Raw genomic sequence first — 19,323 nt, 5'->3', positions numbered from 1 at the left:
TTACTTCATTTCCTTTGCCAGCTGTGATTGAAAGGGGGAGGGTGGTTGGCTTACAGGGAATTAAAAGCAACAAAAGGGATGAGTTTGCAGCAAGGGAAAACACACACAGCTGTCACGCTGTAGCCTGGCCAGTCATGAAACTGGTTTTCAAAGCCTCTCTGATGCGCAGCACGCCTAGCTGTGCTCTTCCAACCGCCCTGGTGTCTGGCTGCTCAAAATCAGCTGCCAGGCTATTTGCCTCAACCTCCCTCCCTGCCATAAACATCTCCCCCTTACTCTCACAGATATTATGGAGCACACAGCAAGCAGCAGTAACAATGGGAATGTTGGTTGCACTGAGGTCTAACCTAGTCAGCAAACAGCGCCAGCGAGCTTTTTAAACATCCAAAGGCACATTCTACCACCATTCTGCACTTGCTCAGCCTATAGTTGAATTGCTCCTTACTACTGTCCAGGCTGCCTGTGTACGGCTTCATGAGCCATGGCATTAAGGGGTAGGCTGGATCCCCAAGGATAACTATTGGCTTTTCAACATCCCCAATGGTAATTTTCTGGTCTGGGAAGTAAGTCCCTTTTTACAACTGCTCGAACAGCTCTTAGTTCCTAAAGATGCAAGCGTCATGGACCTTTCCCGGCCATCCCACATTGATGTTGGTGAAACATCCCTTGTGATCAACCAGTGCTTGCAGCACCATTTAGAAGTATCCCTTGCGGTTTGGCAAGGTGGTCCGGTGCCAAGATAGGAATGTGTGTTCCGTCTATCACCCCACCACAGTTAGGGAACCCCACTGCAGCAAAGCCATCCACTATGACCTGCACATTTCCCAGAGTCACTATCCTTGATAGCAGAACGTCAGTGATTGCACTGGTTACTTGGATCACAGCAGTCCCCACAGTAGACTTGCCCACTCCAAATTGATTCCCGACTGACCGGTAGCAGTCAGGCATTGCAAGCTTCCACAGGGCTATTGCCACTCACTTCTCAACTGTCAAGGCAGCTCTCATCTTGGTATTCCTGCGCTTCAGGGCGGGGGAAAGCAACTCACAAAGTTCAAGGAAAGTGGCCTTACGCATGCAAAAGTTTCGCAGCCACTGTGAATCATCCCATACCTGCAACACTATGCTGTCCCACCAGTCTGTGCTTGTTTGCCAGGCCCAGAATTGGCGTTCCACTGTATCAACCAGCCCCACTGCCGCCATGATGTCCCAATTGCCACAGCCTGTGCTTTCAGGAACGTCTGTGTCCATGTCCTCATCACAATTATCCTTTTACTGGCGTCTCTTAGCCCGGTTCTGCACATACTCCAGGATAATGCACGAGATGTTTACAATGCTCACAACAGCAGCGGTGAGCTGAGCAGGCCCTGTGCTTGCCATGGTATGGCGTCTGCACGGGTAACCCAGGAAAAAAGGCGCGAAACGATTGTCTGCCTTTGCTTTCATGGAGGGAGGGAGGGGCGACTGATGACATGTACCCAAAACCACCCTCGACAATGTTTTTGTCCCATCAGACATTGGGAGCTTAACCCAGAATTCCAATGGGCAGCAGAGATTGCGGGAACTGTGGGATAGCTACCCACAGTGCACCGCTCCGTGAGTCGAAGCTAGCCATGGCATTGAGGACACACTCCGCCAACTTAATGCGCTTAGTGGGGACATACACAATCGACTGTAAAAAATCGATTTCTAAAAATTGACTTCTACAAAATCGACCTAATTTCGTAGTGTAGACATACCCTTAGTCTTTTGTATCTACCTCTCACTAGCAGATAATCTTTCAGCTAGCGGTTCCACCTATTTACCACTTCATCTCTCTAAAATAAAGAAATAGAGTATCTAATAAAATGCTAATTTATAATCTTTAACTTAACTCTGCAGCCCCTAATTCTGGTCTGGCACAATAAGATTTTAAAAACTAATCTTAGTCTCTGGAGCTTCTGTGCATTATATATAAGACCTTGGCAGTGGGGAGATCTTCACTGCTCCTCTTTAAGAGCAAATAACCTTGTCTGACAAAAGCATTAGCAATATGAATGTCAAAATAAAGGATCCCTTGGGCATTTCAATAAACAATCAGAGCATCAATTTAACACATGAACAGGACAGTGCATAAGCTAAATAGATTCTCTTCAAGGCTAGATATTACCATATGCTTCCCACTACAATGAACCAAACTACCATAAACCAGTGGAAGAAACCCGGTTGATCTCATTGTGCACCCAGTTACACCAGTGTAGGAGAGAGGAGAATCTGCCCCAACATGCCTAGTGTTCGTCTTTGACTCAAACTCAGACCATCTAAAAACAATCTTTGCCTCCTAATGGCAGGCTGGAGGTCTGAGCAAGCCAGAACAGTACTGTGTAGAATACCTATTTTAATACGAAATATTACATTTGGAGGGGCAGGGGGCAGAGACAGTCACAGCTCAGCCAAAAGAAAATACCCCCCGCCTATCTGATTTTCTATTCTTTTAAAATTATCTAGTTTGGGAAAGCAACTTTACAGTTCAATTCACACTGCTAATTTTCTTTGGCAAAAGACCATGTTATCAATAAACACCGTCTAAAATCCCAATTATAGTACACGATACCCACCCATGATACCCACCCTGCTACATAGAAACAGAACAGAGAGACGTGGAAAAATGTAACCATCAAAAAATAAAGGCAGGTAACAAGCCTATCTGAAATTACATGCCAAGCAACTACATTAAACAATGCTAAGTTTGTAAAGTCAAGGACTAAAAAATTAAGGAATGCCAGAATGAAGGTTGCCCATCCTAGTGCCCCATGGCCCTCCCTTAATTCTTTATACCAGTATCCCCCTCTGCTACCCCATCCCCGCCCTCCCCCAGTCCAGCTCCTCACCTCCCTGCATTCCAATAAGGCAGCTTACTTGTTTCTCCTCCTTCCTGCCAGCAGGGGGAGCATTAAAAGCGGGGGAGGGGGTGAAGGAGAGAGAGAGAGCGCGAGAGAGAGCCCGCATGTCCTTGCACTCTCGTTCTAGTGCCCAGCACCAGGGTGGTCCCTAGCAGTTGGGAGGTGCAATTGCAGGGAAAGACCTGCTCAGCCTCTCCAGATCTGAGATGGGCCACACTCAGTACAGATTAAATCTTTGGAGGATTTAGTTGCCGAACTCTAAAAGGTCTCTATTGAGCATGTCCCAAGTGAGATTTTCAAAGGTTCAAAACGTAACCAAATATGGGCAAAGTTTGACAGGAATGAAGACAGGCTATGCAGATGATAAAGTGCTGTTGGCAGATTCAGAAGGCCTGATGAAGTTAGTGGAGTTTATAAATTAATATGGCAAAGAATAGAGTCTAGAGTTGAATGTGGACAAGACAGAAAACTACGGTGGCAAGCAAGGATTCTGTGAAATATGCACAATTCCAGTGAACGATACCTCCAGACAGCAAGACAGACATTATTGCTGCTTAGGAAGCATCATTACAGAAGATGGGAGATCGGATACTGAAGTCAGCACCAGAGTAGCAAGAGTGAAAGACACATTCTGGAATAATAAACACCTGATGAGAGGGAACATAAATCTGTTTATATTCCAACTCTTAAAAAAACTTACATTTGGTTTGTGTTAAATTACAGCTGTGACACACGTACACACAAACAATAAAAGAATAAAGAACCTACAATCCTTCGAATGACGGTGTTATGAAAGAATTATGAAAACATCATGGATAGACTGTGTAATCACCAAAAAAGTATTGGAGATGATTGGAACTCTCTAAGCAGAGAGCTTATGAAAAGAAAGTCAATGTGCAGGGCACATTTTAAGGGGTTCAGAGGGCAACGCATGTTTACGTGCACTGGAAGGGAAAGTTGATGGCAGAACACATGGCAGAAAAAAGTTATCTTGGATGGCATGACAAAGTGGGTTTTCCCCCCTTGTTGTTATATGTGTCTTACGGCCTTGTATTAATACTGTGTGTACCTCAGTTTCCCTGTGGACTGCACCATTGCCTCGGTGGTTGGAATATGGGTGTCTGACTTTTGCTGAGGCCCTTGGGGGCAGGTGAGGCTGTCCACTTATCTGCACATAAGCAACGGACGGGCCCTTTGTAACTTGAGAACCAAGAGGGGGATGCGACCAGGTGACACTTTGCCCGGGAAGCAGGACAAAGACCATAGGAGAGGCAATGGGCGTGTCAGAGGCCAGACAGCTGGGTCCAAGACAGTCTGCTGTGGTGGAACTGGAGAGGAGGGGAATCCAGGGTGTCTGGCCTGGGGTTCCCCCAAGATGGACTTTGCTGTAATTCATGATGTCTGTGCTTACAAGATCTGTTCTACGCTGTGTTCCTGTCGACCAACAAACCAACTGTTTTACTCACTGGCTGAGAGTAACTGCTGACTGCAGAGTTGGGGTGCAGAGCCCCTCTGGCTTTCCCAGGGATCCCGTCCAGGTGGACCTGCTGTGGGAAGTGCACGGTGAGAACAGGGGTGCTGGATGCTTGGAGGTCAGACCCAGGAACGCAGTAGCCAAGGAGGCTTTTTGCCTTGGGCAGCGTGCCCTGAGGGGAGTCACGCTACACCAGAGTCCTGGCTGGCTTCATACAGAGCAATCCCAGAGCATCTGGCTGGTGACTCTGTGACAGATGGTCAACGTGGTATCCTGGCTGAATTAAAAAGAGTATTCATCCACACAGATTAGCAGAGAATCATCTAGAATGGTTGCAAACCTCCAGTAATGGAGATAACACACAAGAAGAGGACGACAAAAAAAGGCACCTCACTGGCAGCAGGGTCATCCCGTGCCAATTTCAAGTCCCTGTTCCAAAGCATGGAGATGCCAGGGCACCTCAACAAAATGGTAAGAATTTAACCTGGTTAAAACAATGTATTTTTTCCCAAACCCTTGTTCTGAAAAATGCCTCCAACTTTTCAAAAACACAACCTGAGGCAGACATCCAGCATGGACAATTTCAGCCCAAACAGTTCAAGTTTGGAAAAGTTGTAAGCCACTGAAAACAGGCTTTGATAGGGTGCATCTACACAACATTTTGGAGTGAGTCTCCCAGCCCAGGTTGACAGTCTCGAACTAGTGGGGCTCTCACTAGAGCTTTAAAAATAGTTGGACAGCCCGTGCTTTGAAGTTGAGGCTTAGGCTGGAGCTGTGGCTCTGAAGCCCACCAACCTCCCCTAGACTTCAGAGCCTGAGCTCCATCCCAAACCGCAAGCTAAAAGCATGAGCTGTCCAGCTATTTGTAGAGCTCTAGTGCGAGCCCCATAGCCTGAATCTGTCGGGCCAAGCTGGGAGGCTCATGCGAATATACTTTATATAGATGTACCCATAATGGGAAGGGTTGAGTAACTTTCCTACAGGCCTCTCTATCTGTGCTGCCTACCTAATGCATCAGGGGCATTGAAATTTTCAATCAGTTGCTCTCAGGAAAACACATCAGCTGGCTTGATAAATCATAGCTGGCTGCCTTGTGTTATTGTCATCTTTAGTTTCATTCTTGCATTACAGCCTATTTCAGAACACTGCAATCTGCATATCTTTAGGACTTATATTTCAGAATGCGTTTCTACCCTGATGCTTGAACAAAGATGCCGTGATCTGAACTGACTGAGCATCTACTTTACCGTGACATGTAGAAATGTTACCTACAAGAGTATGCTCTGCTGGAGTGAGCAGAGGGGCATGATTTAGTTTTGTCTGCTTCCCGAACAAGGGATCACCACTGTCTATGGCATAACAGAGAACCATACTAGCCCTTGATACACTGTCTGTGGTGTTTACTACTACCTAAGCGGTATTAAAAAAAAAAAACACATACTCAAAATGCCTGCGGCTACCAGCAGAATTATCTACATTAACATGCCCAGTGGCACTGACTGATGGGGGTGGCAACAGAAGGAAATTATTGGAAGTCTAGTGTCCTTCCCCCTCCTCAATCATCTGCAACTCTAAGGCAGTACAAAGGATATATGCTTACAAGTCAGGCACCAAGGTATCACAATGAAGCATTTAAGTGCGTGGGGCTTTATGGATATTTTTTAGGAAAGAAAATTATTTACAATGTCAGTGATCACAAAAGGCTTCAAAGTCCATAATAGATTACTCCATCCAGATGAATTACAAATTGGTATTTCATTATCTGAATTTGCCTTTTATTTCATTTGAAACACATATCCATCCCCATGTTATAACACTGGGTAATGAATCAGAATCCTAATAAAATTATTTGGTTCTTTGTTTTAAAATCACCCCAATGTTGTCTCTTTAGAACCTTAACTTACAACACTTTAGAAACACATGGTATCTTTTTATCTGGTCACGTTAACCTCAATTATGTTTATAACTGAAATATACAATCTAGTTTAAGCAAACACTTGTGCCCAGTGCTGCTCTAATTCTACAGATGTCTACAATTAATTTTGTAGATACTCAATCTAGAAATCACTACTCATGGTGCCATTTCAGTGTCTGAGTTTAGCTGAGCATTACCTGCCATTATCAAGGCTATTTCTGAAAGCAGATCTCTACTAATCATAGAATATCATCCTTGGAAGGGACCTCAGAAGGTTATCTAGTCCAACCCCCTGCTCAAAGCAGGACCAATCCCCAATTTTGCCCCAGATCCCTAAATGGCCCCCTCAAGGATTGAACTCACAACCCTGGGTTTAGCAGGCCAACGCTGAAACCACTGAGCTATCCCCTCCCCCCAACCACTGAGCTATTGCAGTGCTATTTAAACAGGCAAGAAAGCTGTATCTTCTATTCAAGTGTTGCACAGTGAAGAGTTCTGTTTATACATAAGACGTTAGTGGAATATCCAATTTTATCCTGCTTTATTTCTCACTCTGGTTGGAACATTACAAGAAGTCATTTAATTCAGCTTTCTGGTCCAGTGAGGCACTGATTACTAAAGTACTTCCATATGTTACATTTATTTATTGTAGAAGGGATCAGGGAAGAATTCTAACTATCTGGCAATTGGTAAACATTACAGGGGATCAATTTTTGACATAGCCACCATAGTTCTGCTTTTGGGAATTGCTCAGTGATGGAAATGGGCTTGAACGGTCTGAACGTCAGTCTGGAGGGACGTTCCTATCTCAATCGGGTCTGAACCATATCAGCGGTCTCACTGAAACCTACCAACACCATCTCACCTTCTACATAGAGTTCAAATGCTTCCCTGTAGATTTCAAGCTCTGCACAACTCTGCGGTACCCTGCATCTCTCTCCACTGTCCACCTCCCGCTGACCTTGATCCTCAATACACACCTTCCACCTCAGGAACTCCTTTTGCACTGTGTCACTTCTCTTTGACCCTCCTTTCATGCTGCCCTACCCTGGAACTTCCTCCCTAATACTGGTGTGGAAGGCTGTGAAAACCCTCCTCACAACACATTTGTCCCACAAAGCTTATCAGTGGAGCTCTGTAGCTCTACCATTTCAAACACTGCTGCAAAATTGGGTGAAGAATCCACCTTCTGGTCATGTGGTGCTTTGTCCACCTAAATTGTTGCCCACTGTTCATCCATGTACACTATAAGGCCATGGGACAGGAACTGTGTCTCTTGGATATTTTGTACAGTGGCCAAGCACAATATTAGTGTTCAACAAATCAAAAGAAAAAAACATTAATAATGCCACAACAACAATGATGTGGGTGAACCAGACAATCATTACATCCTCAAATGAACTTGCACAGAAAAATCATAAAAAAGAAAACACCATATCACCTTGGGACAAACACTTTTCATGGTGATCACTCCGTATCTGATCTTTCAATACTCATCCTCAAAGGAAATCGGCACAACACCTTCAAGAGCCTGAGAACTTAAATATGTAACTCTGCTAGACACAAAAAACCATGGACTCAGAGACGCTGGTTTTACAGCTTATTACAACGTATAACACCCCAACACTGCCTGCTCCCTTTAATTACCCACTTCAAACCCCTTATTTATAAAACATTCTAACCCTCAATTGCTCATTTCATTTCAAGCGCCTGCCTACAACGTTCATTATTTAACAATCTGTCCCAGCTTATACTTAGCTCACTCTGATTTTCTTCCCCAGACCTGAAAGAGAGCTCTGTATAGCCTGAAAGTCTGTACCTTCCACCAATAGAAGATTATCTTTTTTTTTAATTATTATTACTACCACCACCACCACCTCATCTACCTTGTCTCCAACATTAGTAATAGTCGTTTGGGCTTTGAGTCAAGGCAAAAATGACAATGGTCAGCTCTTCTGTTTGCTATAAAGGATTGTGCATGCTTGAGAAACTACACACTCTTAATTAGCGATTAAGGAGATGACAGAAGACTAGCTTTGAAAAAGCAGGGATCTCTTCCTTCCTTCCTTCCCTCCACCTCCCCCACCATTAGATTGAAAGTAACCTGCCACTTTCATTCTGGACTCAGATTTTGTTGTGATGCAGATAAGGGGAAATGAACTGAAGAATCCCCCTATGCTCAGAAAAAGCACTAAAAATATTTCTGCTAACATTCCCAATATACAGGCCACTCACCTGCAAGGTTGCAATTCAACCATTTGAACACAGTTCTTTCCTTACTCGCAACTCATTGAATAGACCACCTCACCCCCTCCCCAGCCCACCACTGGGGCCAGAGCTCTTTTGGGAAGCAGTGATGCATATGAACCAAAAGGTAAAATGGCTTTGTTTGATATTCCAAGATGTGCACAGGTTTTCATTTTTTTGCAGAAAAAGATAATCCAAAGATTTAAAGAAAAAACACAGTAAGACAACTCCTAGAACTGTTCAACACCTCTCAACCAGGCTTTCTAACTTCCAGGCATTATGAATCCCAGAACACAAGCTTGCATAGCAGCATAAAGTGACTGCTCTTCTCATAATCCAGGATATAGGATTTCTGAGGCCTTTTCTATTACAAAATAAAACACTTTCTTGTAGTTCTTTGCCTATTTTCATAGGGTTAGTGTGAAATGCAGGAGAATCCAACAGGTACAGTTCACAAACTGACTCAAGCTTAACGGGTAACTGACTTCAAGATGTCCTTACCGGTTCCAGTAACATCTCATGATGATCGAATGACCAGGGGTGTGGGTTTCTTCTTCTGTGTTGTAACCACCTAGGTTTTGACTCTCCTGCAAGCTTTCTGCAAAATCCATTAAATGGCTGTTAAGCCCACTTGATGAAATCACCACAATACAATGCACATGGCCCCCACCAGTCTTGACTCTCCCCTATTGCTGAGCATTACACAAGTCCTGATGGATATTTAAGTAAGCCATGAGGCTCATCCTCTAGGCAGCAGATGGATCCACATTTGCACAAGTCTCCTAAGCAAAAGGTAGAGAGGATTGAGGGACGCCATTACAGCAATATAACTTTTATAAGGAAAAACTCTCTTAGCTTATTCCATAGCCCTCCTCTTTGTAAATTATCTTAAGCAAGTAGGCCCAAGACATTGTCATGTTGTTTTTGTGTAACAGTGTCTCTTTAAACAGAGCCTCAAAAAGGGATGTATAATAAGTACTAATGATTTAAGAACACTGACAACGTGACATCTAACGTACCATATCAGAGCACCTCAGAGGCGTGAGACTCAAAAGGAAATCCATAGGAGGATCAATCAGACCCAGTTAGCGGGACAGACAGGAGAGGATTTGAAACCCAGTCTACAACAGTTCCCTGCCCTTAGAGAAACACCAGACAGCCTGCACCCAAAAAGCATACGCTGGATGCCTGAGATCAAGGCATCTATGAGGGAGATGATCAAAAAGGCTCGTTATTTTAGTCATTTCCTAGCTTTTCACACAAAAGCCACCCTGAGCCCATGAAGTCGGAGGACATACATCCTACTGCTACTTTGTTGCATATATAGATTATGAAAAGCTGAGACATACAACTCAATTGCTGGTCATATTCAGGTGTCAAATTTCCTTAAATATGGCCTGTATAGGAAGAGAGATTGGGTTTGTGCCTTTCTGCTTCCTCAGACCACTTTCAGACACTATAAAAAAGATGTGGGACATGTGTAAAAAAAAAAAAAAATCCCAACACAATAGAAACCCAGCTCGTCTGCCCCTTGACCCTCTGCCCTTCCCGGAAGACTACGGCTGGCTGTGGAGCTGGCAGCATTAGGGAACACGAGATGCTAGCTACGAAGTGAAATTAACAGGGAACATTACATATCCCCCACGGAGCTTACCTGGGTCCCTGGGTGCCAATAACTCAGGGAGGGGCATGTTCTTGGATGCTAGGAGGCCAAGGGCAGACACAGCCTGCTAAGCAAGCCAGAGGGAGAGAGCAGAGACACTATTTCAGGCGACAGGCCAACTCAGAGGAGGAACACTGTCTGAGCAAAAGTTGGGTGAGAGTCAAAGGATGAACAAGAAAAAGGTCAGGAAAGTAGAGCTAGCCTGACTGATCACAAAGGTCCCCAGTGAGATGGCCTCCCTGGGAGGACTGTGAGAAGAGAGAAGTTATCTGGGGAGAGTGTGCAGCCAGCCACTGAAAGGGTAGGACTTGCTGTCTGGTGAGCTTGTGCATCCCAGGGTGTACACAGGGTCCACCTGAGAACTGGCCTCTGGGTGCCCAGAAGCAATACCCCTAAATTTGGTCCTTTCCCTACTCAAGATAACTCTCAGTTTACAGGTAAAACTCCCTGTCCAGTCAGGCTGAGATAGATCTTCAGCTCCCTAGATAAATCAGTTACCACTTGGCAAATGATGCACTTGCTGGGTCAGGGCTGCCTGCCTACAATGATAGTATCTAAATTCTAGGGTAGGAGATTAGGAGTTAGGATTTTTTAGGACGGGGTGTTATAATCTGCACCCTGATCTCTGTGTCCCTTTATGGTGAGGGGAACTCTCAGGAACAGAAGCAGCCTGATTCCTGTCTGAAGAGGACACCTGCCAACTGTGACTGTCAGCCCCTCTGAGGAGTCCAGATTCAGCTGTAAACCTGAGGATCATTCATGGAATTGTGAAGGCACCATCTTGTAGCTAGAGAGGCAGATAAATTGCTTGGGAGACACTCCCCCAATTCCCTGAATTGCATTCTCAAGCCAGCGGGTAAGGACTTTTATTACCTACTGTCTATTAAACCTGTGGAGGGTTTTGCCATCTTATCCCACATGTGAGTCTTTTGGGCTGTGCTGAACTAAGTCAGCTAAACTGTTTAATTGTTGCTACAGAAGAGATTGTCCCAGGTCATCAAGGGCGCCCATGGAGAACACCTACCAATGGGACACAATTTTATTCTTGCTGTATCAGCTCTCAAGCAGGGAAATTCATGGCTGCTATCAGCATAGGAGGGCACTGGTGACCCTGAGAATATTGGATTACCCTGTTATATTTATTTGTTGTTCAATACAATTATTCTGTTGACTATATTGTGTGTAAAAACAACGAGGAGTCCTTGTGGCACCTTCAAGACTAAAATGTATTTGAGCATAAGTTTTCGTGGGCTAAAACCCACTTTATCAGATGCATGGAGTGAAAAATACAGTAAGCAGTACATGTACACACACACAGAGCACATAAAAAGATGGGAGTTGCCTTACCAAGTGGGGGATCAATTCAATTGGCCTTGTTAGCACTGACCCCCCACTTGGTAGGGCAACTCCCATCTTTTCATGTGCTGTGTGTACACACACACACACAGAGCTTACTGTATTTTTCACTCCATGCATCTGATGAAGTGGGTTTTAGCTCACAAAAGCTTATGCCCAAAGAAATTGGTTAGTCTAAGGTGCCACAAGGACTCCTCGTTGTTTTTGCTGATACAGACTAACATGGCTACCCCTCTGAAACCTGTATATTGTGTGCGTTTATGTTATTCCTTGGGAGTCTGCCATTATCTGGCAGGTAGCTCAGGGTTACCCTGTGCTTCGAATTTTCCTTCCAAGATGCCCCGGTGATCCCACCAGGAAGGAGTGAAGAGGTGGAAGAACCACCAAGTAAATTTATCTGGGAAGAGAGTAAGGAAGTTACATCCCGCTGAGCTGATCCAGATCAAGCCAGATCAGTCCATCAAAACCCAAAAGGAGACTGGCATTAAAGAGATAACCAGGTGGATAGTGGCACTACAGTTTTTTTGTTCACACTGTTAAAACCAGGGGGGTGGGTTGTTGGTTTCATTAAAAAAAAAAAAATTACTCAAAAACCTGAACAAGCAGTTGGGAAAAAGCTCTTTTCTTAAAAAACTAATGGCAGATTAAGTTTGCCATTCATATCTGACACCCACCAATAAGCCCTCCAACAAAGCCAAAGGTAAGACCTGACCGGCCTGATGCTTACAGTATAAAGAACAAGGAAGAAAGAAAAGCTTTGAAGCCGCCTTTCAGGGCTTCTTTATCGATCTTAAAGAAATAAAACAATGTTACACGACCAGTCTTTCTTATGCACTTCTGATCACCTTTAAGATGAGAGGAGGGAGACCGCTTCCCCCGCACAGAATGCGATGGGTGAGTTAGAGACTGACTAACCATGGAAAAATCCACATAATTGAGAAGACAAATGTTGAACAATTATTTTACAGCTTGAACTATTCAAGGAAAAAAGCTAAATCTGCCAAGAGGCCAGACAGATTCCCTGTATGCACGTATTAGTATGGAGCAGCCGAGTCAAGCTTCAGAAATGTAATGCTTTTATCTTCATCCAGTTTGTGCTTTGGTGGTTATCTGTTTCTGAAAGCACTAAATAAAGCAGTAAAAATGTTGAAGGACAAAAAGGATGGACTCCACATATTGTGTGTGTGGCAGGGTGTACGTATGTGTGTGGGGGGGTGTAAAATGGAGGGGGGCTGCAGGAAAAGAAAGGAAGGTCTCGTGGTTAAGACAGCTACATAGTGACAGGGAGAACTGGATTATTTTCCTGCCTCTGCCACAAAGTTCCTGTGTGTTACTAGGCACATCACTTAAACCAAACTTTTCACAGGTGGTCACTAATTGTGTGTTCCTCATTCGTTGGGTCCCCACCTTGACAACATAGGTCTGACTGGCTGAAGTGCCAAACACCCACAGCTGCAAGCTGAAGTCAATGGGAGCTGTGCTTTGAACATAATGGGCTACATAACCCTTTACGTACCGTGAAAAATTCAGGTCCCAGGCATCTCAAATTGGGCACCTAAAATTGGTGGACACTTCTGATCTTAATTTCTCTGTAAAATGGGGATAGTACCACCTCCTTACCTTGCTGAGGTTCCTTGAAAAATAAATTTATTAATATTTTGGAAGCAGATACTTAAGTGATGAGCGCCATAGAAAAGCACAGTATGAAATTAATAATTCTGTCTTCAGATCAGGATTTGCATACTGTGCAGTAAATATGGCAATGGGGCCACACATTCAACAATGAGGCTAAAACAGATACCACAAATAGCTGCTCTTTAAGCAAGCACCATCCATCCTGAACACTGAATGAGAAAGGGATCCTATGGGAAAAAAATAATGTGACCATGTCATTAAAGATTATCATAATTCATACGCACAAGGGGACCTGACAACCTTAATTCTGGCATTTCTTATATTGAGGCTGTGTATTCTGTTAATGAGATGATTCAGGACAAAAGATTATCTGACACAGGTTGTAAATTTTTTCCCCCATATTAGGTTAGTTCTAACTAAACAACATGCATTAAGATGCAGAAAGATTCCGCAATTAAATGGAAAGCAATTCTGCTCTCAGACTATAAGCGCAGGGAGGCTAGATAAAAATTAACTACTGCCTGAGGTCAGTCACTCCATGGGTTATGGTTATGTTAAACTTGAACATTAGAACCGTGTGCCTCTCAAGAGATTATTTTAAGTCTGATCCTGCAAGGTGCTGGGCAGCTCCTGAACACCCTCAAATCCCAGTGACAAGGGGAGCTGAGAGAACTCAACCCCTTTCAGAAGAAACTCTGTTTTGCAGGATCAGACCCTACATGAAGGAAACAAATATTGCTTAAACAAGAATGTTAACATTTTTAAAGTTAAAAATATCTTAAATCATTCCTTATTTACCAAGCTAATGCTAACAATGAGATAATGCCCCCAACCACAATTCTTTAGTATTCAGAGCTCAGACATATTCTCTGTGTACAATGCTAATTGGCTTTGACAATAAAATAATGCTCTTAATATTCAGAAATGTAAAACCACTTCAGAATTCCACTTTCTGATTAATTACTATAGAACCTCTGAGTTATGAACACCTCGGGAACGGAGGTTGTTCGTAACTCTGAAATGTTCATAACTCTGAACAAAATGTTACAGTTCTTTCAAAAGTTTAAAAACTGAACATTGACTTAATACAGCTTTGAAACTTTACTATACAGAAGAAAAATACTCCTTCACCCCCGTTTTTTAATAGTTTACATTTAACACAGTATTACACTGTATTTGGTTGGGGTTTTTTGGTCTCTGCTGCTGCCTGATTTTGTACTTCTGGTTCCAAATGAAGTGTGTGGTTGACTGGTCAGTTTGTAACTCTGTTTGCTGGGTAAGAGGGAAATAGCTGTACCAGAAAGGAAGGATAGGCCTCTGGCAAAGATACGGAACTGGGACTCAGGTGGTCTGGTTTCAAGTTTCACCTCTGTCACAATTTCCTGTATGATTTTGGACAAGTCACTTAATCTCTGTGCCACAGATAATACTTCCTTTCTCCCACCCTTCACCTTGTCTTATTTAGATTGTAAGATCTTTAGAAAAGGGTCTCTCTCTTACTAGGTGTACATACAGCCCTAATTTCAGCTGAGGCCTCTACTAAGATCCTAGTCATTAATAATTATGTGCTAGACTGAGTGTCATTTGTGACACATACACACGCTACATTGTGCGCCAGGCTAGTTACAGGCTTTGAAAGTCCTACTGAGGAAAATTAAGCACTCATTTCCTCCTACATTTGTGGTTTCAACAGCATCCATCACCATAGTAGTGAAGCGTCTCAGCAATAAGTAGCCGTACAGGTTTCAGAGACAGAAGGCTGGTTCAGTTATAAGGAATGGATTTAATTATAATGGAAAGTGTTGGATCGACAACCCTCAAGTCTGCCATCCTATTTGTCTACAGAACGGGTACAGGAGAGGCAGCAGCAGGGACTTTTCTCCACACTGTCCTACCAAGCTGAGTCAACAAAGAGTCTTTGTCAGTCTCAATTCCCATTCAATCCTCAAGGTCAGACTGGCACTTAATTAGTATCAACTGGGACCTTATAGCCCATGACTGATCCATTTCATATGCACCTGAAAATAGTAATAGCCTTTGCTGACTAATAAACCTGGATCTGAACTGGTGACCAAGAGGAAAAAAATGAACCCATTCCCTATCATCAATCCTGAGCCATCCATTTGCGGATTCACTGCCTGTATTCTGGTACTGATTAGTCCCATTAGCTAGATGGGCTCTGCAACAATACAGACATAAAGCTTGATTCTATTCTGGTTCTTGCAACAGCAGCAACATTGTTAAAGTTCCAATTACAACATTTTCCATTACTGTTGATAAAGGGGAGGTGATAAGCGCAGACAGTCACTGCGGTAGTTACAGACATAATTCTGGGCCAAATTCTCTGTTAGCATAGCTCTACTGAAGCCCACGTATTTGCACTAGTAGAGAATTTGTCCCTTTGTCACATGGATGGTGCAAAAGATTGTAGGTACATGGGCAAATTTAATGTTTATAAAAACTTTAACTCTGTATTTCCAAGCTTTTTCTTTTTGGAAATCTGATCCTTAACATTTCTTAACTTTCAATTACGCAAAGGTGTTCTCTGTTAAGTTAAATTAAGATAGTAAAGACAGATCCATTACTTCAGAAAAAAATCCTTTGGAACTTTTTAGTTATTAACATAGTGGCTATTAATATAGTGATCCACAGCATTTTGAAGATTCTCCTAACTAATAAAAACACTAGCTGCAAACACAGATAACCCTCTGTCCACTTTAAATAATGCATTTTTGCATACTGTACTCTCATGTGAGTATCCCACAGTGAAAAACAACATCTCTAGGAGGGTAAAACTAACAGCATTCAGAGTTTCTGAAAGCATTCCCCAAAAATTATTGCACTGTGATTGCCTCATCAAAAGGGCCAGAGGCCACTTACTTGATCTATTCCATGCTTTTCTTCTTCCATATCACAAATAGAAGAGGACATGCAGAAAATTTTCCAAGACCAAAGTTGAAACTAACGATGGAAACCCTCATCATTTATCCCCCACCCCTCCCACTGCTAACCAAGATCATCAGAGTCCTAAGTCTGTTTTTTGAACATCAGCAAAAGTTACTTCTCTTTGGTATCGTTTCTGTTTTGTTCTCCACTGCAGCTTCCCACAAAATAACATGTATGCACTGGATGTCCAAGCAGATCTGAAAAGCAACCCTAGGGATACAGTCCAGCTGGCAAACATTTAGCCACCCTATTTCTAGAATACTGATTACCATAGTACTTCGGTAAGGAATGACATGAAATCCCGTTAAAACTCAAGAGTGACCCAATGAAATCAAGATGTCTGCTCATAGAGGCCCTGTGACCAATAGCGGATCTAGACTTTTTTTTTGTAAGTGCAATCTTGGCAAGAACATACTTAGCACTTCCCACCTGCTAAGGTGATCCAAATTACAATATGCCACAAGTCTCTTAAGAATCCTGGATGTATTACTATCTTCAGCAGCTTGGTCAGACTTCGGCAAGAGACCATCTTTCCAAAGATGACATTTAATCGTTTTTGGTCAGACGAGCCAACACAATAGCATTTACATGTGTGAACCATGATTAAGGAATAGCTTCAACAATTGTCTGGCATGCCTATAGCACTCCCTGGGACTGGAGCACCTCTTATTGCATTGCTACACAACGGGCATTAAACTAAAAGAAAAAAAAATACCTGCAGGCCATTGCTACTGAACTAGAAAGAGCCCAAACCTCAGCAGAGCAGACTGTCTGAGCTGCTGCTGGGAGAGAGCAGTTAGCAACAGTGGTTTTGCCTACAAACATAGGCTGCTTGGGAAATGGTTAACCAACAAAATTCAGAAAGGTGGATCAGTGCGATTGGCAGAGGTCAGATCAATTATAAGGCAGCTGAAGTTTTAATCACAAAATATTTAATTCCAAATCTTTACAAGTGAGGAACAGACCTCAACCTAGTTCTAGGAAGCAGGAACTCCCAAAACAGACTAGCTTAGTGACCCAGAAAATGAGCTTCCCATAGAAGTGTATAGTTTCATGGAAATTTTGACTCCAATACAAAAATATTGATTCAGCATTCAAGGAAGATGAACTTCCCCTGCTTCACCGAAGTATGTATGATGCCATCACCACTCAGCCTTAAGAAGGAAAAGATTTTGAATACAATGGCGATTACAGGGCAGTTACGTTTGTCCATTTTTGACTGTATAATAGTGACCAAATATTGGCAAAGTGTGTGAAAAAGATCAGTTGAGAGTTACATACAGTGACCAAAATACAAAAAGTGTAAAGGGGCAGGAAGCCACTGGATAATACATGCAAGGGATTTCAGCTTTTCCAGTGGGCCAGCGGCATGGAATGGCCAGCTACCGTGCTCCACGCCATGGGCGGAAACATAAGGGAAAAAATAAAGCATGGGAGTTCAGCTTTGCCATTGATTCACAGAGAGAAGCTAAGTCACTTGCTCAGTGCCTCAATTTCCACACTTTTGCAAAGCGCTTTGAAATCTACAGCTGAAGTGTGCTATATAAATGCCAGGTATTATCATGATGATTGCAAGATAATGAACAGAGATGGACAGGCAGTTTTAGCATTCTCCCTTCAAACATGGAATCTGGTCAAAACTTCTGGGAGATCAGCAACAAGAAGTGGGTGATGGTCACCGTTTATCACTTAAAAAGAAAAGGAGTACTTGTGGCACCTTAGAGACTAACGAATGTATTAGAGCATAAACTTTCGTGAGCTGTTTATTAGTCTCTAAGGTGCCACAAGTACTCCTTTTCTTTTTAAGTGATACAGACTAACACGGCTGCTACTCTGAAACCTGTCATTTATCACTTGGAACTCTTAGGTAATGGTTGTCATTTTTACTGACATTTGAAGCAGTGTTGTCGAGTAGCTAGAGCGGGGTGGGCAACCTTTTTGGCCTGAGGGCCACATCTGGGTATAGAAATTGTATGGTGGGCCATGAATGCTCACAAAATTGGGGGTTGGGGTGCAGGAGGGAGTGAGGGCTCCAGCTGGGGGTGCGGGCTATGAGGTGGGACCAGAAATGAGGAGTTCAGGGTGTGGGAGAGGGCTCTCGGCTGGGGCAGGGGTTTGGGCTCTGGCTGTGGGTGCGGGCTCTGGGGTACAGGAGGGTGGGACCGAGGGGTTTGGAGGGCAGGAGGGGGATCAGGGCTGAGGCAGGGGGTTGGGGCGCGGGAAGGGTTCGGGACGCAGGCTCTGGGTGGCACTTACCTCAAGCAGCTCCAGGAAGCAGCAGCATGTCCCCCCTTCAGCTCCTATGCGGAGGTACGGCCAGGCGGCTCTGCGTACTGCCCCATGCACAGGCGCCGCCCTTGCAGCTCCCATTGGCCCCATTTGCTGGCCAATGGGAGCTGCGGGGGTAGCGCTTGGGGCGGGGGCAGTGTATAGAGCCCCCTGGCTGTCCCTAGGCGTAAGAGCTGGAGGGGGGGCATGCCGTTGCTTCCGAGAGCCATATGGAGCAAGCCCCCGACCCCACTCCCCGGCAGCAGCTTGAGGGCCAGAATAAAACATCTGAAGGGCTGGATGTGGCCCCCGGGCCATAGTTTGCCCACCCCTGAGCTAGTGGAAGGGACTGGAAGTCAGGACTCCTGGGGTTCTACGCTACTCTTACTAGCCAGAAGCTAGGACAAGTCAAACCAATCTGAAAAATAGGTTTAAATAACCTGCCTACTTCAACAAGATGTTTTGAGGATGCATTGTTTAGAAAGAGCTTTACACAAAAAGTGCTATGGGGTACACTTACTCTTACCAACACTACAGAGCCACAAAGCTGCATAGGAGAAAACACAGACAGAAGATTTTGGAGACCCCTCCATGTTTAAAGAGAACATAGATCACAATCCAGATTACAAGATGTCAAAGACTGATGTTTCACTCAGAACTGGAAAAATGGCCTCTCTTGAGGATTCCGTTACTGAGGGTAAAAACAGCAATCAAAGTGTTTTGGTTGGTATTTAAAAAAAAATAAAAAGATGGATAATTTAAAAGACAACTTATGAAATTAGATATTTAATTGAAAATTTCTTTATCCACATGGGGCAGAGGGGACTTAATTATGCTGAGCATCTTTTCCTAATTTCTCTGTTTGCATAAGGCTATTTCCTAATATAGAGGATGAGTAAAGGGCAACATATTCAAAACAACGGATAAAAATCACTGGTTT

General features: G+C 43.7%; 1 protein-coding gene across 3 annotated transcripts in view; it reads right to left on the bottom strand.

The window, feature by feature from the left end:
- Window positions 1–19,323, bottom strand: part of STX8 (syntaxin 8) — a 173,824-nt gene that overhangs the window by 108,507 nt on the left and 45,994 nt on the right. For 2 of the 3 annotated variants that reach the window (XR_014714082.1, XM_084647600.1), the window contains exon 7: window positions 9,017–9,113. The exons of the other annotated variant lie outside the window; for it this stretch is intronic. Coding sequence is in view for 1 of the 2 variants with exons in the window: in XM_084647600.1 (XP_084503726.1) it covers window positions 9,017–9,113 (97 nt within the window). In the remaining variant the exon portion in view is untranslated. The remainder of the gene's footprint in view (window positions 1–9,016; window positions 9,114–19,323) is intronic. 3 annotated transcript variants of the gene reach the window in all.

The sequence above is a fragment of the Lepidochelys olivacea genome, assembly GCF_965140295.1.
Source record: "Lepidochelys olivacea isolate rLepOli2 genome assembly, chromosome: 14".
NCBI classification, from domain to species: Eukaryota; Metazoa; Chordata; order Testudines; family Cheloniidae; genus Lepidochelys; species Lepidochelys olivacea.
This window is presented reverse-complemented; position numbering and strand designations above follow the sequence as displayed.